Source organism: Hypomesus nipponensis, chromosome 25 (genome assembly GCF_054491055.1).
Source record: "Hypomesus nipponensis isolate SF chromosome 25, ASM5449105v1, whole genome shotgun sequence".
In the NCBI taxonomy this organism is placed as follows: Eukaryota; Metazoa; Chordata; class Actinopteri; order Osmeriformes; family Osmeridae; genus Hypomesus; species Hypomesus nipponensis.
Genome location: NC_140385.1, coordinates 1,965,913 through 1,990,327, shown reverse-complemented (window position 1 = coordinate 1,990,327; position 24,415 = coordinate 1,965,913). Strand labels below are relative to the sequence as shown.

Sequence of the window (24,415 nt, the reverse complement as noted above, 5' to 3'; positions counted from 1 at the left end):
CCATGACAGTAAGTCCATCAACCTGCTCTAAATTCAACAATTTAATGTTTTTTTTTTATATATCACCATTGTAATTTCATTTATCATTTAATCTCTGCACAAAAAAAATACATTTGGGGGTTCCCCTCATTCACACCTAAATCGTCCAAACAATTTGCAGCTTAGAAGAAAACAAACCTGAAATATAATAAAACAGCAATAATCTTCATTTACCCAGCACCTTAAAACAATGATCCAAACGTGTATAAACACAAAGTTATGACATTATACAAACTCAAAACATGACACCATAGCAATCAAGTGTGCAGGTGACAGCACACGGTGACAAGGTGACAGCATGTTTGTAGGTGTTTACTCACCTCCCCCTCACCAACACAATCAAAAAGAGAGGAGAGGGGAGGAGAGAGAGGAGAGAGGAGGAGAGAGGGGACAGGGAGGAGAGAAAGGAGGAGGAGAGAGAGGACAGGGAGGAGAGAGAGGAGGAGAGAGAATGTCAGGGAGGAGAGAGAGGAGGAGAGAGAATGTCAGGGAGGAGAGAGAGGAGGAGAGAGAGGACAGGGAGGAGAGAAAGGAGGAGGAGAGAGAGGAGAGGGAGGGAGACAGCATGCATCTGATGTGTAAAATGAACACTTAAACGTTACATTTTTTCCCCATCTTGCGTACACACACACACACTCGTCTTGCACACGCACAGACACCTTGTCTTGCACACACAAACTTTGAGGACATGAGTTTTGGCTTTGTCTTTGAGGGATGCAGTTTTCAAATACAAACGTCTGTTCCTCTTCCCTCTCACTTTACTGTTGGCAACTCATAAGGCTGATATTTGGGGGGGAGGGGGGGGTTTGATATAGAACTCTGTCAACTTTCAAAGTGTGACAAGAACTAAACTTTTGGCTCTACTGTCATGTCCAGTCATCAGTTTGACTATAACACGTTTTTAAAATGATTTGTTATATATATATATATATATAAACTCGACACCAGTCCAGCCTGGAGTTTTTAATGATGTCTTGGTCACCGGTTCTGTTTAGAACCCAGAGAACTTTGGGCCTGTGTTTGGGTTCCACATTCTACATTCCAGGGCCGGATTCGAACCCCCCCACCCCTAGACCAGGGAGGGAGGGGGGGGGGGGCGGGAAAAACATAAAATCAAAGTGTTTATTTCAATCAATAAACATAAATGTTGATCATTCGTAGGGTGACACGACAGCAATAAAAATAAACAATAATAATAACAATAATATTAATAACTACATTACATGTTTCTTCAGAGAAAGGCAACATAAACAGGCCCCGCCCCCCCCCCCCCACCATTCCAGTGCACAGCTATTTTCTACCCGAAGATAAACGACCAGAAGAACCCCCCCCAGAGCCCAGTCTCTCTCCTTACCATCCAATCAGTTAAGCAATCAGTTCATCTTTCAATTAACCAATCAACCAATCAGGCCTGTTCTTGAATCAGCTGGAGGAGTGATTTCATCCACATGAAAATAAAAAGAACTAAAGTTAAAAGGAAGAGTGTATCTTCTGAGAGCACAGCGAGAGGGAGGGGTGTGTGTGTTCCCTCGTCGCTGAGCGAGTGGTCGGGTTACAGTTAAAAAAATCTGTTTAATCTGAAGCTCCAGATGAGGGGGAAGTAAGTTGTGTGAAGTCCAAAGTTCCGGTTCAATTCTAAGAAGCATTCTAGAACCCAGTGCTGTTCCAAACCATCCTTTAAGTTCAGCTGTCTCTCAGGCCATCATTCCCTTCCTCCCCCCTCCTTCTCTCCCTCCCCCATAATAGCAGAGTCTAAAGAACCGACTGTTTCAACAGAATCAGGTCCGGAAAAACACACTCCGGCGCATAACCCCGGCCTTTAGAACACAGAACCCCAGAGAGAGAGAGAGAGAGAGAGAGAGAGAGAGCGAGCGAGAGAGAGCGAGAGAGAGAGAGAGAGAGAGAAAGAGAAAGAGAGAGAGCTTCGACTTCTGGAACATTCTCTCTCCTCCTGTGGCCCCCCCAGTCCCTGAACAGCCCCTTCCCCAGGTCTTTAGAAAACAGCTTCATCTTCATCATTCTCCTCCTCCTCCTCACCAGCATGATCATTCATTGATTCCTTCCACCGCCTCCTTCTACCCCCCCCCCCCCCCCCCCTCACAGTTTGAGCTCGTTGGCCACCTTGGAGGCGATGTTCTTGAAGGCGATGGAGGTCCCAGAGATCCTCTTGAAGCGCACGCCGTTCAGCGACAGGCGTGGCAGCTTGCACACCTCCATCTCCCACTGGACGAAGTCGTCCCGGGCGGGGTTCCCGCTCACGCACAGCAGCATGTAGCGCTCGCGGAGCTCGTACTCGCAGCTGTTGGAGTCCAGAACTTTCCGGATCTCCTTCATCATCTCGGCGGGCTCCATGGAGGACGTGGTCTTCATGCTCCACGTGAAGCGCAGCGAGCGGGGCTTGGAGGAGGCGGGGCCTGCGGGGGGAGGGGTGCCGGCGCCGGGCGAGCACGAGGTGACGGGCGAGGGGGAGGAGTCTTTGTTCTCGTCGACGCCCCCGCCGCCTGAGGGGGAGGAGCTTAGGCTGGTCTTGTCCGACTTGTCGACGGTGTTGCCGAGCATGGATCTGGAGGAGGAGAGGAGGGAGGGAGGAGAGAAGGGACGAGGTAAGGAGGGAGGAGGGGAGGGAGAGAAGGAAAGGAGGAAAGAAAAGGTAAGGGAGTGAAAAGGAATGGTAATATTAATAAACTTTCAAACAGCTGTTTGTGTGATTTACACCAACACACAAGAGAGGGACATGCATGTCAAACTAACCTACACACACTCCACCACACACACTGCACCACACACACACTGCACCACACACACACTGCACCACACACACTGCACCACACACACTGCACCACACACACTGCACCACACACACACTGCACCACACACACCCTCCACCACACACACTGCACCACACACCCTGCACCACACACACTGCACCACACACACTGCACCACACACACTGCACCACACACACACTGCACCACACACACTGCACCACACACACTGCACCACACACACTGCACCACACACACACTGCACCACACACACTCCACCACACACACACTGCACCACACACACTGCACCACACACACACTGCACCACACACACACTGCACCACACACACTCCACCACACACACCCTCCACCACACACACCCTCCACCACACACACCCTCCACCACACACACACTGCACCACACACACACTGCACCACACACACACTGCACCACACACACACTGCACCACACACACTCCACCACACACACTCCACCACACACACCCTCCACCACACACACCCTCCACCACACACACCCTCCACCACACACACCCTCCACCACACACACACTGCACCACACGCACACTGCACCACACGCACACTGCACCACACGCACCCTCCACCACACACACCCTCCACCACACGCACTCTGCACCACACACACACCCTCCTTCCACATTCGCACGCCAGCGACCAGTCACCAACAGCCCGATCTTTCATCCCTGATTAGTTCAAACTAAAGGGGTTTTTACCACCGCCACCAACAACCAATTACAGCCCCAGATTACCCTCTCCCGTCCAATCACAGCCATCTATGCCCTCTGGGATCTACTGATTAGGTCTGATTTAGGGATCGTTTGGTTGGGTCTGGGTTCCTCACCTGCTGCCCTCATCCCGACCCTCTCCCTCATACGGACTCCTCGAGAAAACATTGGCACAAGTTTAGTCTTTTGGTCATGCTGGGCCAGGCTAGGCTAAGTCAGACCAGTTTAAGCTCATTTAAGCTACGCTACATTGACCCATACAGGCATACAGTCAGCTTGCTAGCTAATTGGCTTTAACTCCACTACATGCAAAGTCACCCTTCTGCCAGTTCATATGCCAGACTGATTCTAGAACACACTCCATCCCTCTTTCAGTTCTAGAACACACTCCATCCCTCTTTCAGTTCTAGAACACCATTCAAGAGGCTCTCCTTGGGGGAACAGGTAACTGACTGCCAGATGGACATGCACCAAACTACAGTACCCACAATGCCCTGTGCAGCGCAGCATGGCCACTGACCTGAAGGAGGGGTACAGAGAAGATTGAAAACAAATACAGGGAAGGAACAGAATACATATGAATGGAATGGTCTAGAATGGAATGGTCTGAAATGGAACCATCCCAAATGGAATGGTTTGGAACCGATTCCACATCCTCTAGTGTAAAAAAAAGAACTGGTCTGACACACTAGCTACTATCCCCCCCCACACACACATAGACAGACAGACACACATACACACACAGACATCCACCACCATCACAACAAATAAATCCCACATTCCCAGCATTAATATGCCCTGCCCCCATCATCTGCCCTCGCTGGATGTAACAAGGCCCCATTCTGCAAGACAGTTGGTTAGTTGGCTCATGGAGGTGAGTCACTGCAGGGTGCAGTACCTCTTCTCCACCAGCAGAGGGGGCCGAGCACCAGGGAAGTCTGCAGGACTGCCCCCTCTGCTGGTGACAGGCGGTATTGGAGGCGGATGAAAAAAACTAAATTCTCTTTTCTTTCTGGGAAAGTTCTTTTATTTTTGTAACGTTCCAGTCCGTGAAAATATATTTAACTCAAGATAAGAAAGCCCTTTTCTTGACCAAAGCCTTTATTTACCCGTTAGGTGAAAGAACCCTCATGACACCTGTGTGTGTGTGCATATGTGAGCATGACTGTGAGTGCATGTGTGTGTGTGTAGTTTTCAGCCATGATAGCCCACAGCCAGTCATGTTATGTCAGCTGTAGTGTTATAGGGAGGGGGGAGAGAGAGAGAGAGAGAGAGGAGAGAGAGAGAGGAGGGAGAGAGAGAGAGAGAGAGAGAGAGAGAGGGAGAGAGGAGGGAGAGAGGAGGGAGAGAGCGAGACGAGGGAGAGAGAGAGAGAGAGAGTGTAGGGAAAGAGGGATGAAGGAAAGAGTGTATGAAGACTGCTACTTTCTGATTCTCTCTTCTCTCACTCAATCTCTCCTCCTAAGTTACACCTCTCTCTCTCCCTCCCTCCCTCTCTTCCACCTCTTCCTCCATGCACCCCCCCCCATCTCCTCCTCCTTCTCCTTCCACCCCCCTCTCCCCAACTCAGAGAATATGTCCGTCCCTCCCTCCCTCCCTCCCTCCCTCCCTCCCTCCCTCCCTCCCTCCCTCCCTCCCTCCCTCCCTCCCTCCCTCCCTCCCTCCCTCCCTCCCTCCCTCTCCCTCTCCCTCTCCCTCTCCCTCTCCCTCTCCCTCTCTCTCTCTCTCTCTCTCTCTCCCTCCCCCCCCCCCGTCTCCCCCCACCCCGTCTCCCTCTCCCTCTCTCCGCCCCCCGTCTCCATGGTGGATTTACTTCCCTGGCAACACTTCCCCCTGAAGACTGTTCCCCCGACAACGGTCATCCTAGACAACAGCTGTCCCGAAGGCTGTTCTGCTCCAAGATGATTTCACATCCTCCCTGCCAATGACATCGTATCCTGTTTGCGGGACAGAACCGAGGTCACACACACACAAACACACACCCCAGTCACCTCATCCTACAGACGACTCAACCTACTGCTTCACCTTAACTAGGACGCACACACACACACACACACACACACACACCACACTGACACACACACACACACACCCCACACCCAGGTCAACACATACTGGGGAGAGGGTGGAGATGGGGAGAGGGTGGAGATGGGGAGAGGGTGGAGATGGGGAGAGGGTGGAGATGGGGAGAGGGTGGAGATGGGGAGAGGGTGGAGATGAGAGAAAGGATGGAGGGAGAGAAGGGGGAAGGTGTGAGAGGGGTGTTGTTGTGCTGGTGGGGGAGGAGGAGGTGTGTCTGGGAGGGGGGGGGGAGTCCAAAGGTGTGTTAATAGGTGGCCAAGAACACGTCACTCAATACCAAGGAACCAATCAGGAAGAGAGGGGGAGGGACCAGATATGGATGTAGCCCCAGCTGGGTGACACAGGAAGAGGAGGGGCAGAGGTGGTGCCTACCTTCTGGGAAACCTGAGGGAAAGATTCCTAGAAAACATAAAAATAAAGATGTTTTTTTTTAAAAAAGAGGGGAGAGAGAGAGAGAGAGAGAGAGAGAGAGAGAGAGAGAGAGAGAGAGAGACAGAGACAGAGACAGAGACAGAGACAGAGACAGAGAGAGAGACAGAGAGAGAGAGAGAGAGAGAGAGAGAGAGAGAGAGAGAGAGAGAGAGAGAGAGAGAAAGAGAGAGAGAGAGAGAATGTATGCGTGATCGCCTTGACTACACAAGAGCAGATTTTCCAAATCGAATGATTGGTTGGTTGGTCCGCTGGTGGCTGTCTCAGAGAGACTGTGTTGACCTGGAGTCTTCCTCAACACACACACCTCTAATACACACTCCAGAGAGAAAGAGTGTGTGTGTGTGAATGTGAAAGAGTGTGTATGAGAGTGTGTGAATTTTGAGAATGTGTGTGTATTTAAGAATGTGTGTGTAGGAATGTGTGTTTGAGTGTATGAGTAAGAGTGCGTGTGTGTGTCTTGTTAACAGATGGTAATGAGAGTCAGTTAGAGTTCAGAGGGTCATCAGCACTGCTGTGTTCTAGAACAAAACTTTTAAACAACGTTCTTCTTTTCATGTAGCACTTCAAAAAAATCTCAAAACGTTCTATTCTAGCAAACATTTAAATGTGAACCTACACACGACAAAAATACTGCATACAGGAAAATAATAAATCAGATATACTGAACACCCCCATTAGTGAGAGATGGAACCTTCCAAGACTTGAACAGATGAGTCGGACTGAACCAAATGATCTAGTAAAAAAGGGGGAGTCTCCATTGAGCCTAAGTAGGAAGATGCTGTAGATTTGAAGATGAACCGATGTGCCATTTCACTCACAATATTCAACACTCTTTCTCCTGTTGTCCTCACGTTCCCTTTCACACACTCAATACCATGGAAGTGTGTGTGTGTGTGTGTGTGTGTGTGTGAAGTCATGCAGTTAACCTGTAACACTATCACCTGAGCTCTCTATACCAAGCCCCTCCACTTCCTCCCAGCCTGCCAACAATGTGTGTGTGTGTGTGTGTGTGTGTGCCGTTTGGGTGAAAGAGAGCAGGAATGAGTCATGAGTGAGATAGAAGAAAAGAGGTAGAGAGAGAGAGAGAAAGAGGAGTTGTAATATCTGTGTTCCTATAGCGGTCAACAACGTTTTTGGTGCCAATGTGAGTAGGCATTCTGTGTGTGTATGTGCGAGCGTGAGCGTGTGTGTGTGTAGTGTGTGTGTGTGTGTAGTGTGTGTGTGTGTGTGTAGTGTCCCCACTACTGGTATTTATAGTGCTGAGAAAAGGGATACCTACATAGTAACCATGGATACTGTCACCAAGGAGGCAACTTCAAGAAGACTGGAGAGTTACTGTCTTTTCTGACACACACACCTCTCTCTCACACACACTCGTACCACAAACGCACATTCATAGGCCTCCTGAAGACACACACACATGCATACACACAGTGTATAAACACACACAGCTAAAAGCACGCACACACTCACACCTGTGTGATTCAGGGTTAGATGAGTCAGGATGAATACTGATCATGTAAGACGAGCCGCAAGGTCACCCCACACACTGTGCGTGTTAAAGTCTGGGATTGTGTGTGAGAATGTGTGTGTGTGTCATCTCAATTTACTGACTTGTCAGGAGTCATTCCTGGTATCTCTCTCCTCTCCCCTCCCTCCCTCCCTCCCTCCCTCCCTCCCTCCCTCCCTCCCTCCCTCCCTCCCTCCCTCCCTCCCTCCCTCCCTCCCTCCCTCCCTCCCTCCCTCCCTCCCTCCCTCCCTCCCTCCCTCCCTCCCTCCCTCCCTCCCTCCCTCCCTCCCTCCCTCCCTCCCTCCCTCCCTCCCTCCTCACCTGCGTACAAACTTGGAGGTGAACTTGCTGAAGATGCCGGAGGTTCCAGGCCTCCTGGCCTGGCTGTTGCCGTGCGACAGGGAGGGGGAGGCGGGGCCTCCGCTGTAGGGGGCGGAGCCGTGCTGGTCGCGGGCGCCGCGCTGCTGGCCGGCGTGGAAGGTGCTGCGGACCCCCACCCCCCGGCTGAAGTTGGTGCGGTCCGTTACCGCGGCGCTGCTGATGTTGTGGGCGGAGGGGGAGGCGCCAGGAGGTCTCTGGGCGGGGGCGCTGGGGGGCGGAGGGGGGGTTAGTTTGAAATACTTGGACACAGACTGTAATCAAACTGTAAGACACACACACACGCAGAGACCCCCCCCACCCCCGCACACACACACAGACCCCCCCACACACACACAGAGACCCAGAACTGAGGAAAGGCAGGAGAGTCCAGAAGGTCTTTACTGGAGACACAGCACTGCACAGCACAGCAGCCAGTCTAGCAGCCAGCTGTGTGTTCCATCAGAAAGCACAGGGTTCTAACAGTCCACAGAGAGGAGCTGTGTTCTGGGGTGCTCTAACGTTCCACAGGGCTGTGCTAGAACACACGTTCCTGAGGAACGCTAGAACTGTACAACACAGTCAACATTCGGTTTCTAATGTTCCAAAAGGGAAGGACTGTGTTCTAGAGGGTTCTAGTAGCTGTGGTACCTTCTTTCCAGCGTCCCAAGCCAAGCTCTGAACACGCCAAGCTCACTGAGGAACACGAGGAACATGACCCATGGAACATGTTAAGCCTTAACATCCAGCCTTAACATCCAGCCTCAACATCCAGCTCAACATCCATTTCAACATCCAGCTCAACATCCAGCTCAACATCCAGCTCAACATCCAGCCTCTACATCCTGCTCAACATCCAGCTTCTACATCCAGCTCAACATCCAGACTGGGGTCTGAGCTGGGTCTGAGCTGGGTCTGGGTTAGGGAGGGGGGGAGGGAGGGTGTCTGTGAGAGGACTTGCCTGGGTGGCGGTGCGTGCGGGTCAGGGGGGCAGGGGTGGTTGGAGGAGGAGAGGGACTTGTGATGGCGGGGGCGTGAGGAAGAGGAGGAAGAGGAGGAGAGGATGGCGGCAGCAGAGGCCCTGGACCCTGGGGTGTTCAGGCTGGGGGGCATGTATACACACACACACACACACACACACATACGTATATACACACACACACACACACATGTATACACACACACACACGTATACACACACACACACACACACACACACACATACGTATATACACACACACATGTATACACACACACACACACGTATACACACACACACACACACGTATACACACACGCACACACACGTATACACACACGCACACACACACAGGAGAGGAAGGTGTTTGTGGTCAGCCGGGTGTGGGAGGGAAGCATGGTTAGAAGCACATATACTGGAGGGGAGGGAGGGAGGAGAGGGAGGTAGAGAGGGAGGAGAGGGAGGGAGGAGAGGGAGGGGAGGGAGGTAGAGAGGGAGGAGAGAGGGAGGGGAGGGAGGGAGGAGAGGGAGGTAGAGAGGGAGGATAGAGGGAGGGAGGGAGGGAGGAGCGGGAGGTAGAGAGGGAGGAGAGAGGGAGGGGAGGGAGGGAGGAGAGGGAGGGGAGGGAGGAGAGGGAGGTAGAGAGGGAGGAGAGAGGGAGGGGAGGGAGGGAGGAGAGGGAGGGGAGGGAGGTAGAGAAGGAGGAGAGGGAGGGAGGTAGAGAGGGAGGAGAGGGAGGGAGGTAGAGAGGGAGGGGAGGGAGGAGAGAAAGGTAGAGAGGGAGGAGAGGGAGGGAGGTAGAGAGGGAGGGGAGGGAGGAGAGGGAGGTAGAGAGGGAGGAGAGAGGTGATAGTGGAGTGAGACCAGAGAGTTGAAAATAAAGATGAGAACGAGCCTTTATCAAGAACTCAAAATAGACACACACACACACACACACACACAGGAACATGTGCCAGAGAGACAGAGGAGAGTGGTACTGACGAAGGGAGTGATAAAGGGAAGAGGGAGGAGGAGAAGGGGGAAGGAGAGAGGGACAGAGAGAGGAAGAGAGGTTGTATAGAGGTCAAGCTAACAGAGTGCTGATTACATTGAAACACGACAGAGACTTGAGAGGAAACATGGGCGCGCACACACACACGTACATGTGTATAAGCCTATTAGAAGCTGGTGAGGAGAGAAACTAGAAGAGTTCATATTCCATCACAAGTCATCACAAGGGGGGGAGGAGAGAGAGGGGGGGAGGAGAGAGAGGGGGGAGGAGAGAGAGGGGGGAGAGAGAGGGGGGGAGAGAGAGGGGGGGGGAGGAGAGAGAGGGGGGGAGGAGAGAGAGGGGGGAGGAGAGAGAGGGGGAGGAGAGAGAGGGGGGAGGAGAGAGGGGGGAGAGAGAGGGGGGGAGGATAGAGATGGGGGGAGGAGAGAGAGGGGGGGAGGAGAGAGAGGGGGGGAGGAGAGAGAGAGGGGGGGAGAGAGGGGTGGGGAGGAGAGAGAGGGGGGGAGAGAGAGGGGGAGGAGAGAGAGGGGGGGGAGGAGAGAGAGGGGGGGAGGAGAGAGATGGGGGGGAGGAGAGAGAGGGGGGGGGGGAGAGAGAGGGGGGGAGGAGAGAGAGAGGGGGGGAGAGAGGGGTGGGGAGGAGAGAGAGGGGGGAGAGAGAGGGGGGAGGAGAGAGAGGGGGGGAGGAGAGAGAGGGGGGGGAGGATAGAGAGGGGGGAGGAGAGAGAGGGGGGGGAGGAGAGAGAGAGAGGGGGGGAGGAGAGAGAGAGGGGGGAGGAGAGAGAGGGGGGGAGAGAAAGGGATGGATGGAGGGTGGTAGTCTGGTAAACCAAGCCTAATCCCTGGGTTCATGATCAGGGTCATCTCATCAGCCAGTCTGACCCCTAACCTTTTGTTGCCAACTGGCATTGCTAAGAAACCGTTGCTAAGGGGGCATCGCAACGGCAAATTGACGATTGATAGGAAGTTGAGCCAATCAGAACAGCTGATCTCCATTCCATTAGCGGTCGCGGCTATCAATCATGACATTGGAGGATGCAGATTGTCTGAACGGCGTTCCAGAAGGAGAGAGGGGCCAGGCTAATTGGTGGAGAGAAACAGGAAGTGGGCGGGTTCACCAGACCAGGGGAGGGGAGCTACAACAACAGACATACTTCAGGCTGTTACGACAGCTTGTGTCATTATATGTTGTGATCAATGTTATGCTATAACAAGATATGTTGTTTCATGACATGTTATGGTATGACTGATGTTATACAATATATTGTTATATTGTTATTAATGCGTGAGTGAGAGTGTGTGCGTGTGAGTGTGTGTGTGCGTGTGAGTGTGAGTGTGTGTGTGTGTGAGTGTGTGTGCGTGTGAGTGTGTGTGTGAGTGTGTGTGCGTGTGAGTGTGTGTGTGTGTGTGAGTGTGTGTGTGAGTGTGTGTGAGTGTGTGTGTGAGTGTGTGTGTGTGTGAGTGTGTGTGTGTGTGAGTGTGTGTGAGTGTGTGTGAGTGTGTGTGTGAGTGTGTGTGTGAGTGTGTACCTGTCCTTGCCGTTCTGTATTCCCTGGCCCAGAGTAGCTCTCTCTGTCAGGGGAGAGTTCCTACTGCGGGCCGTCCCTGTGGACAAGATGCTGTTCTGGAGGGGGAGGAGAGGAGGGGGGAGAAAGACCAGAAAGACCATCAACATGCGTGTATGATAGCATGTGTATGTGCTTGCGTGCTTGTATGGGGTGTGCGTGTGAAAGAGTACAGTGTGTGTGTGTGTGTGTGTGTGTGTGTGAGAGAGAGTACAGTGTGTGTGTGTGTGTGTGTGTGTGTGAGAGAGTACAGTGTGTGTGTGTGTGTGTGTGTGAAAGAGTACAGTGTGTGTGTGTGTGTGTGTGTGTGTGTGTGTGTGTGTGAGAGAGAGAGTACAGTGTGTGTGTGTGTGTGTGAGAGAGTACAGTGTGTGTGTGTGTGTGTGCGTGTGTGAGAGAGTACAGTGTGTGTGTGTGCGTGTGTGAGAGAGTACAGTGTGTGTGTGTGTGTGTGAGAGAGTACAGTGTGTGTGTGTGTGTGTGTGTGTGAGAGAGTACAGTGTGTGTGTGAGTGAGAGAGAGTACAGTGTGTGTGTGTGTGAGAGAGAGTACAGTGTGTGTGTGTGTGTGTGTGTGTGAGAGAGAGTACAGTGTGTGTGTGTGTGAGTGAGAGAGAGTACAGTGTGTGTGTGTGTGAGAGAGAGTACAGTGTGTGTGTGAGTGAGAGAGAGTACAGTGTGTGTGTGTGTGAGAGAGAGTACAGTGTGTGTGTGTGTGAGAGAGAGTACAGTGTGTGTGTGTGTGAGAGAGAGTACAGTGTGTGTGTGTGTGAGAGAGTACAGTGTGTGTGTGAGTGAGAGAGAGTACAGTGTGTGTGTGTGTGTGAGAGAGAGTACAGTGTGTGTGTGTGTGAGAGAGAGTACAGTGTGTGTGTGAGAGAGAGAGTACAGTGTGTGTTTGAGTGAGAGAGAGTACAGTGTGTGTTTGAGTGAGAGAGAGTACAGTGTGTGTTTGAGTGAGAGAGAGTACATTGTGTGTGAGTGAGAGAGAGTACAGTGTGTGTGTGTGTGAGAGAGAGTACAGTGTGTGTGTGTGTGTGTGAGAGAGAGTACAGTGTGTGTGTGTGTGTGTGTGAGAGAGAGTACAGTGTGTGTGTGAGTGAGAGAGAGAGAGTACAGTGTGTGTGTGAGTGAGAGAGAGAGAGTACAGTGTGTGTGTGTGTGAGAGAGAGTACAGTGTGTGTGTGAGTGACAGAGAGTACAGTGTGTGTGTGTGAGAGAGAGTACAGTGTGTGTGTGTGTGAGAGAGAGTACAGTGTGTGTGTGTGAGAGAGAGTACAGTGTGTGTGTGAGTGAGTGAGAGTACAGTGTGTGTGTGTGAGTGAGAGAGAGTACAGTGTGTGTGTGTGAGTGAGAGAGAGCGTACGGTGGAGGGGGAGGTCTTCTTGCGGTCGGAGGACAGGGGGCTGGCGGAACTTCCAGATCCCTTCCTCCCAGATTCCTCCTGCTTCTCCCCCCTCTTAGAGTGGGAGGAGCCTGGAGAGGGGGGGAGACAGAGGGAGAGGGAGGAGGGAGACATGGAGAGGGAGGGAGACATGGAGGGGGAGGGAGACAGAGGGAGGAAGGAGACATGGAGAAGGAGGGAGACAGAGGGAGACAGAGGGAGACAGAGGGAGGAGGGAGAGGGAGGGAGACAGAGGGAGGAGGGAGGGAGACAGAGGGAGAGGGAGGGAGACAGAGGGAGGGAGACAGAGGGAGAGGGAGGGAGGGAGACAGAGGGAGGAGGGAGAGGAAGGGAGACAGAGGGAGGAGGGAGAGGGAGGGAGACAGAGGGAGAGGGAGGGAGGGAGACAGAGGGAGGAGGGAGAGAGGGAGGGAGACAGAGGGAGGAGGGAGAGAGGGAGGGAGTGAAGGAGGAGACTGGCAGTATCAGTGAGGCTGTTTAACAAGGTTTGAATGTCTCTATTCATCAGTACCCCCTCCCTCCCTCCGACAAACACCAGTCTCACCCTGGTCCACGCCACGTCGAGGCTTCTGATTGGAGGACACGCTGCGCTGCACCTTGTGGGGCGGGGAGGGAGCGGTGATGTTGGTGACATCACTTCCTGGGCGGGGCTTGATGACGCCCTCATCCAGCTGAAAAGAGGAAACATCAGAGTGTGTGTGTGTAGTGTGTGTGTGTAGTGTGTAGTGTGTGTGTGTGTGTAGTGTGTGTAGTGTGTGTACCTACCTCTGAGTTCCTGTAGTCCAGCAGCAGGTATGTAGCCATGACCTCGTTGTATTTCTGGTTCACTAGAGAGTCCTGCACCTCCTCCATAGAATATCCCATCTGGATCATGATCTCTACACACACACACACACACACACACACACACACACAGTCAAAGACCAGCACTTGTGAGAGGGTGAGAGTGTGTGTGTGTGTAGATGTGTGTGTGTGTGTGTGTGTGTGCACCTGTCCTCTTGGGGTCCTTGTAGTCTGGCTGGGGTTGGATGTAGGGCTTAAGCTCCTCCTCCTCATGCCCCACGTTCATCCACCTGTCCCTCATGATCTGCTGCTGGGGAGAGCACGTACACTGCTCACAAGATCTGGGGGGGGAGACGTGTGTGTGTGTACCTCCAGGCGTGTGTGTGTGTGTGTGTACCTCCAGGCTGCCTCTCTTGGAGGGGTTGAGGATGAGGAACTTCTTCAGCAGGTTCTCACAGTCTGTAGACATGTAGAAGGGGATCCTGTACTTCCCCCTGAGCACACGCTCTCTCAGCTCCTGCAGGGGGAGGGGGGAGGGGGGGAGGAGGGGGGAAGGAGAGAGGGGGGAGAGGAGGAGAGTAGAGGGGGAGAGGAGGAGGGGGAGAGGAGGAGGGGGGAGGAAAAGTTACTTTTCCCCCCCAACATGAACACACACACTTAACGCATTCTCAAACACACTCAGTATAAACCAGCTAAAATCCCTCAGGCGTGGACACACACACACACACACCACCCTGATCCACACCCACCACCCTGATCCACACCCACCACCCTGATCCACACCCACCACCCTGATCCACACCCACCACCCTGATCCACACACACCACCCTGATCCACACACACACCACCCTGATCCACACACACACCACCCTGATCCACACACACACCACCCTGATCCACACACACACCACCCTGATCCACACACACACCACCCTGATCCACACACACACCACCCTGATCCACACACACACCACCCTGATCCACACACACCACCCTGATCCACACACACACCACCCTGATCCACACACACCACCCTAATCCACACACACACCACCCTGATCCACACACACACCACCCTGATCCACACACACACCACCCTGATCCACACACACACCACCCTGATCCACACACACACCACCCTGATCCACACACACACCACCCTGATCCACACACACACCACCCTGATCCACACACACACCACCCTGATCCACACACACCACCCTGATCCACACACACACCACCCTGATCCACACACACACCACCCTGATCCACACACACCACCCTGATCCACACACACACCACCCTGATCCACACACACACCACCCTGATCCACACACACACCACCCTGATCCACACACACACCACCCTGATCCACACACACCACCCTGATCCACACACACCACCCTGATCCACACACACCACCCTGATCCACACACACCTTGAGGTTCTGTCCGTCGAAGGGCAGGGAGCCGCTGACCAGCGTGTAGAGGATGACCCCCAGACTCCACACATCCACCTCAGGACCATCATACTTCTTACCCTGGAGGAGGAGGGAGGAGGAGGAGGGAGGAGAGGAGGAGGAGGGGGGAGGGAGGAGAGGAAGGAGAGGAGGAGGGAGGAGGAGGAGGGAGAGGAGAGGTATATTCTCATTGAAGAGGTCTGTGTGTGTGTGTGTGTGTATCAGGGTGGTTGTGGTTGTGTGTGTGTGTGGATCAGGGTGGTTGTGTGTGTGTGTGTGTGTGTGTGGATCAGGGTGGTTGTGCGCGTGTGTGTGTGTGGATCAGGGTGGTTGTGTGTGTGTGTGTGTGTGTGTGGATCAGGGTGGTTGTGTGTGTGTGTGTGTGTGTCTCTACCTGGAAGAGCTCAGGGGCAGCGTAGGGTGGGGAGCCACAGAAGGTGTCCAGCTTGTTGCCCAGAGTGAACTCATTACTGAAGCCAAAGTCTGCTATCTTGATGTTCATATCTGCATCCAGGAGCAGGTTCTCAGCCTGGGAGGGAGGGGGGAGAGGGGAGGGGGGAGGGGGGAGAGGGAGAGGGAGAGAAAGACAAAAGAGAGAGGAGAGAAAGGCAGATAAATATCAGTTTAATACTGTCAGGCCTGTGTGTGTGTGTGGGGGGGGGGGCAGGTGCATGCTGGGTTGAAAGAGTGTGTGTTGAGTTTACTAAACTTTGCGGAGCGAGGAAGGCTGCGTTGCCTAGCAACAGGTGCAGTGGCACAAGGAGCTCACGCACACTCAGCAACGAGATGACATCATCGCCTGACAACTCTCTCTCTCTTCCTCCCTCTCTCCCTCTCTCCCTCTCTCTAACTCTCTCTCACTCTCTCTCACTCTCTCTCACTCTCTCTCACTCTCTCTCACTCTCTCTCACTCTCTCTCACTCTCTCTCACTCTCTCTCACTCTCTTTCACTCTCTTTCACTCTCTCTCACTCTCTCTCACTCTCACTCACACACACAGCTCTGAGGGCTAATTAGCAACAGGAATTTATGGTGAAGGAGCAGGGCTTACCTTCAAGTCTCGGTGTACTATGTTCTTTTGGTGACAGTACTGCACTGCAGACACAATCTGGAGGGAGTGAAGGAGGGAGGGGGGGAGGGAGGGAGGGAGGGGGGGGAGTGAGGGAGGGAGGGAGGGGGGGAGAGGGAGGGGGGAGAGGGAGGGAGGGGGGAGGCAGGGAGGGGGAGGGAGTGAAGGAGGGAGGGAGGGAGGGAGGGAGGGAGGGAGGGAGGGAGGGAGGGAGGGAGGGAGGGAGGGAGGGAGGGAGGGAGGGAGGGAGGGAGGGAAAGAAGGAGAGATGTGATTCTCATATTCTTGTATCACAAATATCTACATCTGAAACCACTTCCACACACACCTAACCAGAGATGGGAAGTTTGGAAAGTTTGATAATTTTTTATTCATTTTTTAGATTTAAGAAAAAAGATTTGAAAAAATGTATAAACTCTTTGGTGTGTTTTTTGAAAAGTTTAAAAAGTTTACTATAATATTTTCTAAAAACGTAAAACCTTTGGGAAAAAAAGGTTACAAACTTGTAGTTTGAAAACAGACACTTCATTCACACACTCACACACACGCACACACACACCTCACTCACACCTCTCACGCACACCTCTCACGCACACACACCACACACACACCTCACTCACACACCTGTCTGAACTTGGCGCGTGCCTCCTTCTCTTTCATCCTGCCGTGAGCCACAAGGTAATCAAACACCTCACCTGGGAGAGGAGAGAGGAGGGAGAAGAGAGTGGTAGACGGAAGATGAAAATATGCAGTGACAAATGGCATCAGGCTGTATTGAAGATCAGAACCCATGAACCTTATTTAAGTTGAGGACAGGGGGAATATTTAAGGGGGAGGTATTTAGGGTTGCACGCTGCCAGGGGGAGTGATTTGAGCGCGACACACACCTCCACTGGCGTACTCCATCACCAGGTACAGCGTCTTCTCTGTCTCAATCACCTCAAACAGCTTGACTGTGGGGGAGGAGGAGGGAGGGAGGTGAGGGAGAGAGGAAGTGAGGGAGGAGGACGTGAGGGAGAGATGAGGTGAGGGAGGAGGAGGTGGAAAGAGAGAAGGAGAGAATGGAAATAGAGAGGGAGAGATTGGAAAGAGTGAAACAAATGACATGGAAAAAGAGAGGTTCAGATTCATTACATCTATTCATTTGTCATTTCAAATGATTCTCTCATCCATCAACCTTTACTATGTCAGAATGATTCATTTAGACTCAAATCAGTTTAAATGATTCATTCATTTATATAAAACAGACACCATAAGACTCATCTATGGTAAAATGATTCATTCAGACTCACCTATATTTGGATGATTCAACAGCTTCATGATTCTCACTTCCCGGAAAAGCTAAAGGAGGAAGATAATCAGAACTGAAGTTGTGATTGTGTGTGAGAGAGTGTGAATGGCCTCTTGAAAGAAAGTAATTGAGGCTCTCTTCCTGTAATTACCCTGAACTCTGACAACTACACCACGAGGGGGGGGAGGGAGTGAGAGATAAGGGGGAGGAGGGGGGAGAGACATGTTGGTGTGGCTACAACATAACAGGTGTGTGTGTGTGCACACTCACCTTTTGTAGACTAGAAGAGTTCAGTTGGGTCTTATCAATAATCTTCACAGCCACCTAAGGATAACACCTGACATTAGAAACACACCCACACTCCAACAGACAGAGTCACTGTCCATCCTTTCATTCGGATGTCTCTGTTCATGGACTCTCTGCTCCAGTGTGGCCCGAGTGCGTGTGTGTGTGAGTGTGTGTGTGTGAGAGAGTGTGTGTGTGTGTCTTATTGTTAACGGTCATGTGGCGTTTTATCAGGGTGTCAGGCACACACACACACACAGCTAGCAAGAGCTGAGACTGGAGAGGAGAGGGGGAGACAGACAGAAAGAGATAGAATGTTGAGTGGTTCCAGTCAAGAGCAAAACATGGAGCATTCACCTCACCCCCCCACCCTTTCCCCACCCCTCCCCAACGGCAACAGGACAAACAGACCCCAGGCCCAGCACAGGAAGCAGGGACACCGGGAACAGGAAGTAACACGACAGGAAGCAGTTCCATCCTGACAGGAAGTGATGCGTTACCTCCTTCCCTGTGAGGACGTGTCGTGCCAGTTTGACCTTGGCGAAGTTGCCCTTCCCGATGGTCTTCAGTAACCGGTAGTTACCGATGTGAGGCGTCTCCTCCGCCGTCGTGGCAACCGAGTTCCGACACCGCGGCATGCTGGGACGGCTCACGGGCTTGGAGTCCGGCTGACGGAGAGAGAGAGAAGATAGTTAACTTCTCATAGGCACACACACACAGGCTGTGTGTGGGTATATTATCTGTGTAAACATTAGCCAAGTTGGTGAAGATGGAAGTTACATCACTGATCCCTCCCCCTCCCCCTCCCCCTCCCCCTCCCCCTCTCCCTCTCCCTCTCCCTCTCCCTCTCCCTCTCCCTCTCCCTCTCCCTCTCTCTCTCTCTCTCTCATCTCTTTCCTCTACTTATCGACACTCAAACACACCTTTCAGTGATAATTATAGATGTGGACACGATGACATCAGTTTTTTGCTCATTCGACAACTTTGCTGCTATACGCACACCCACACACACCCCCACAGCTTCTAGTACAACAGCAGCTTTAGGCCTACACCTTGCATGCATACCAACACACAGAAACACAAGTGACACACCCTCTCCCTCCCTCCCCCTCCCTGTTATACTGTTGCCAGGGCTCTGGTTTGGACACGACCCTTATTATCATTGACCTTTAGTAAGGTGCTGAGAATCTCACACACACACACACACACACACACACAAACCCCAGTATTCTATACACTACATAAATAAGTGGAAGAAACATACAAACACACACCTCTCCTGTCTCTAGGTCGTGATGGCTGTGTTGCCATGGAGATTTGTCATTCACTGGAGCAGCCCCCCCCTCCTTCCATCTCTCTTTTCTTCCCTCCCCCCTACCCTCCCCCCTCTCTACCTGTCAGTTCCTTCACTCTTCACTTCAATCCCTCCCTCCCTCCCTCCCTCCCTCCCTCCCTCCCTCCCTCCCTCCCTCCCTCCCTCCCTCCCTCCCTCCCTCCCTCCCTCCCTCCCTCCCTCCCTCCCTCCCTCCCTCCCTCCCTCCCTCCGCATCTCTAAACCCATCCTCTAATCTGTTTCTTTTCTCTTGACCTGTAAATGTTCTCTCTCTCCCTGCCTTCATTATACCTCTTAGCATCTCACTATCTATCCTGAAACTGCTTCTCACAAAACCTGCCCTCCCTCCCTCCTCCCTCTACCCCCTCCCTCTACCCCCTCCCTCTACCCCCTCCCTCCTCCCCCTCCCTCTACCCCCCCTCCTCCCTCCTCCCCCTCCCTCTACCCCCCCTCCTCCCTCCTCCCCCTCCCTCCTCCCTCTACCCCCTCCCTCCAAGCCCTCCCCCCTCCCTCCAAGCCCTCCCCCCTCCTCCCTCCCTCCTCCCCTCCCCCCAAGCCCTCCTCCCTCCCTCCTCCCTCCCCCTCTACCCCCTCCCCCCTCCCTCCAAGCCCTCCTCCCTCCCTCCATGCCCTCCCTCCTCCCTCTACCCCCTCCCCCCTCCCTCCAAGCCCTCCTCCCTCCAAGCCCTCCTCCCTCCAAGCCCTCCTCCCTCCCCCCTCTACCCCCTCCCTCTACCCCCTCCCTCACAGACAGCTAAGTCAACTCTGAGAGGCTCTAACATGGAGGTGATACACTGTGTCTCAGTCTGCTGCGAGACTGCCCAAATGTGTGTTTGTGTGTGTGTGTGTGTCGGCAGTGTTGTCTGTCACAAGCGAGATCTAAATAAAGACATTCACTTTCTGCTCCAGCAATGTAGATGCGTGTAGGTGTGTGTGTGTGCGTGCAAGCTTGGGTGAGCGTGAACAAGCGAGTGTGTGAACGTGTGTTTGGAAGCGTGTGTGTGTGTCCATACACAGGCCATGCTGACAGCCATGCTCAGGAACAGATGGGCACAAAGCTGACAGAGGAAGTGGAAGAACAACGGACTGGTGACAGACACACACACACAACTTCCACAAAGCCTTTGTTCAACAAATAAATACACACGCAACTTCCACATAGATTTTGTTAAACAAATAAATACACACACACACACACACTACACAACAAAAAGATGTTAGCAGAGCTCTGAGCTGATAGCATACGTTACCCAGACCTAACCAACAGACAACAGAGCTCTGAGATGCTACCATACATTACCCAGACCTAACCAACAGACATCAGAGCTCTGAGCTGCTACCATACATTACCCAGACCTAACCAACAGACACCAGAGCTCTGAGCTGCTAGCATACATTATCCAGACCTAACCAACAGACACCAGAGCCACTGATCAGACGATGAAAGAGGGGAGCTTAGACGTGATCTGACTGTGACCCCTGAGAGAGAGAGAGAGAGAGAGAGAGAGAGAGAGAGAGAGAGAGAGAGAGAGAGAGAGAGAGAGACCAAGAGAGAGAGAGAGACCAAGAGAGAGAGAGACCAATAGAGAGAGAGAGAGAGAGAGAGAGAGAGCGAGAGAGACAAAGAGAGAGAGAGAGAGAGAGAGAGAGAGAGAGAGAGAGAGAGCGAGAGAGAGAGAGACAGAGAGAGAGAGAAGAAACTACTAGGAGGAATCTGAAGATGGGGGAAGGCAGAGAAATCACACTAAAATGTAAGGCCAAACACACACACACAAACACACACACACACGTATGACGTAAAATGGTAGAAAACGTACACCGAGACATCCAGAGTAACTGGAGTAACTAAAAAGATTTCTTCTTCTCTCAGACAATCACACACAATTACGCCAGAGGAGCAGTTGTCTGTGTGTAAGCAGAGGCCTCATCTGAAGACACACAACATTGGGTGATACGTGTGTTTGTGTGTTCTCAGCCAGCCGTTTATGTCGAAGAAAGTGTATTTGAATCCAGCCAATCAGGGAAGGTCTCGCCAGCTCGTTAGCCCACTCCTGATTGGTGTTGCCCCTGACGTCAAGGGGCGGGGCGACAGTCTGCCTGACCAACCTCTAGAGATCTCCGGACCAGGTGAAAACAGCTGGCAGGGAGACCAACACCCGGCTAGAGACAGACAGACAGGTGGTCATGATAGAGAGACATGATAGAGACACACACACACACACACACACACACAGACAGACACACACACAGACACAAAGTGGACTGGTGGTGTCAGGTCTCTGGACACACAAACCTGAACCTGAGAGTTGACACGCTAAGGTGTGTGTGTGTGAGTGTGTGAGTGTGTGAGAGTCTCCAGTTTTTCTGAACAGACAGAAAGACAACCTGCCTCTACGACACGAAAAACACACACACACACACACAACTACCTACACACACACACACACACCTATGTACACAAACTTCCTTTGAAAACACTGGTTAGTCGAGTTCTGGCCATAAGTGTTCCTTGTTAATTTTCTCCATTCATACCAACATCAGAAAGGATCTGTTCTGAGACTAGTCATTACCCCACCCACCCACCCCCTCCCCCACCCCCACCCACACACCTCTTACTTCTCTAGACTACTACACCTGGTTTTAGCAATCTGCATTCACCTTGCACTGTGAGTCACCATCACAGCAGTAATCAATACCACACACACACACACACACACACACACACATGAACGTTGCACTCAGGAAGCAGTATCTGACATGAGCAGCATGTCCACATACCCAGACCAGCCCTATCAGTATAGCTATGGACCCATGGTAACAAAGCATGCTAATAGCAACACAAACAGACGGTCTCTCTCGGTCTCTTGGTCTCTCGGTCTCTCTCGGTCTCTCTCTCTCGGTCTCTTGGTCTCTCTCGGTCTCTCTCTCGGTCTCTCTCTCGGTCTCTCTCTCGGTCTCTCTCTCTCAAAATTATATCCTTCTTTCTCCGACTTCTCCTTTGACACCGTCTCATCTACACACCCTCCAAAGACAATCATCACGTTTTCATGGTCTCTCATTCTTCACATTTTGACCCGTCTTCCCGCTTCCTATCTTGTCCCTGTTCACGCGACCTACCTACCTCCCACACACAACAAATCAGTGCGTGTTAACGGTTCGGTAGTTCTTAGTCTGAACACACAGGCGTGGTGATCGGCCTATCCTCTTTCCAGGTGACAAACAAACACACACACCTGCGCGTGACGTCACCGGTGCGCCCTTTAGAAAACCCTCCAGGCCGTCGTCTTGCCCAGATGCCGTTAGTAAACCGGAGATGATCCGAGTTCGGTTAATCTACAGCAGCTCCCTCTCCGCTCAAACCACGAGACCGTGGTCATGACACGATGACGATGATTAGCCGTTGTTTATCTTTAACGATTACGAGGGCTTGGCACAAGTTAGAGAACTGGCAACAAAAGACTTAGGGCTCTTTTAATGATTAGCCACATCCAATGGTTCACGGGCGTCTTCGGGGATCGTGTACGCCAACACAATAGTAACGCACGCAGCCATTCATGGCCGGATGTTTTCTACGGTGGGAATCTAAGCCCTTAGCCAGCTTGCTTGATATATGTAAGAATAGTTTATGTATGATCAACGTTGAACAAAAGCAATTTACCAAACCAGATACTTAAAACTCAAGTTTGCAGTTGTATTAACGCTACCTCGTTGTGATGTGATCAAGCTTTACTAATTCACTGTGTGTGGTATGAGAATGCGGTCACACGGTACAATGATGCCATGAAAATAATCAAGTTCTATGACTCAGTCAACAAAAACTAGAGACTAACCAGTTGACGAGCATTCCGAATTGCGCTCAACCCCCTCAAGTTTCTCGCAAGCTATACAACTGAAAGGAACATTGTACACGCCACTAAACGGCAAAGTGAAAGCTTACAAGTTAGACTACGTTATGGGGGCTGAATCTTACCTGGCTAGACGAATTTTCAATGACAGCCAGCAATGGCGCTCTGGTCGACATCTTCAAGGATTTAGAAAAACCGAGGGTCTGGGAGAGACGAATAAAAAAAGTTCAGGCTACTATGTTCATCTAGCCAGCTTCTGATATAGCGGGGGACCCCAAATATTCACAACTTGGAAGAAAAAGTTGTTCCTTTGCTGGCCAGATAGCTAGCCAGCCAGCAAGCCACACGACTCGCTCCGTGTGTTCAACAAGTTGATTCCCTCATTAGCCAGCGGTTTGCTAAGTTGGTCAGCTAGCTAGCTGCAGGTACACCTCCCATAGCGAAGAGAAAAGAGTAATTTCCCGAAACTGAAAGAGACGTTCAAACCGAGAGTGGGTGGTTGACAAGTGTAATTCCGTTTTCCAATCCTAGGAATGCGAACGCTGCCAAGCTTAACTGATAACGAGCGTTACTAGCTAGCAAGCTAATAAAAGTCCCCAAAAAATCTGATGAGCTATACGTTTAAGTGGAGTCAAAGTCCAAACTGAATGCTAATCACTTGGCTAGCAAGTGCGACAACCTCAGCTGTCAAAAAAACCCGCTGGCGCTAACAGTGTCTATTCCAAGAGCTAAAAATCAAGTCCGAGGACTTCAAAACTTCAGGCCAAGTGGCCCCGGTGTCGACCTTCCTTGCGGTTATAGAGAAAATCCCAATCTTTCCGGTTGGTTATCCAGTCTTGGTTAGAAGAATGTCATAAGTGTCCCCACTCCGTTCCTACCCACATAACCAGTTGAACATTCCGCCTTTGTTTTTCAGTTAAAACGGGTTCATTTCTATGCGTCTGCAAACAGCAGATCACGTTTGCTAGCTAACGTTACTGGCCAGCAAAAATCCACCAAACTCTAAATCCACGGAAATCACCGTATTCCCGATTGCGTGATTTGAATAAGGTCGTTCAACTGCTGCACTGCTGCAGTGTGTTGGTAAAAATTCCCGGCGTTTTACCAGTGCCCGGTTGACTTCCGTGGGGCGTATAAACGATTTAAGTTCTACAATCCATTCTTGGCAACAGGGCTTTTTCGATTCCTCGGTGGACGGCGAGTGCGTGTCAACGGGCGAGTGAGGCAGAGCTGCGCCCGAATGCAGCCTATGCGCACGATCTACCGATACCGGAACAAGAGCAAGCCAACATGGCTGCTTGCACCACGACTGGGGAGAGGAGGGAGGCGCGCAGTGGGAGGGCGCGTTCGGACAGAATCGGTTCCATTCGGAAAATCCACAGGTGTTCGTTAGTGCCACCAGCGCACGATTTTAAAAGCCGGTGTAAAAAATCTTCACTAGACTTATGATCGGTGTCGAAACG

At 52.0% G+C, this 24,415-nt stretch overlaps 1 protein-coding gene across 5 annotated transcripts; it reads right to left on the bottom strand.

Annotated features, from left to right (window-relative positions):
* Positions 1-19: 19 nt before the first annotated feature.
* On the bottom strand, positions 20-24,415 carry mark2b (MAP/microtubule affinity-regulating kinase 2b). 5 transcript variants are annotated; one of them, XM_084691878.1, is made up of 20 exons: positions 23,974-24,415; positions 23,078-23,155; positions 18,275-18,442; positions 17,760-17,813; positions 17,491-17,539; positions 17,086-17,151; positions 16,823-16,893; positions 16,181-16,237; positions 15,525-15,659; positions 15,110-15,211; positions 14,068-14,187; positions 13,878-13,980; positions 13,653-13,765; positions 13,432-13,558; positions 12,849-12,958; positions 11,448-11,542; positions 8,911-9,051; positions 7,914-8,180; positions 3,685-3,720; positions 20-2,602 (listed from the first exon to the last, which is right to left on the bottom strand). In XM_084691878.1, the coding sequence occupies exons 2-20, from the start codon at positions 23,126-23,128 to the stop codon at positions 2,137-2,139; spliced, it is 2,331 nt and encodes a 776-aa protein (XP_084548004.1). In that variant the 5' UTR covers positions 23,129-23,155; positions 23,974-24,415; the 3' UTR covers positions 20-2,136. The 5 variants fall into 5 exon arrangements, with proteins under 5 accessions (XP_084548004.1, XP_084548005.1, XP_084548006.1 ...); XM_084691879.1 differs by having other exon boundaries at positions 13,878-13,977; positions 23,078-24,412; XM_084691880.1 differs by lacking the exon at positions 3,685-3,720 and having other exon boundaries at positions 23,078-24,412.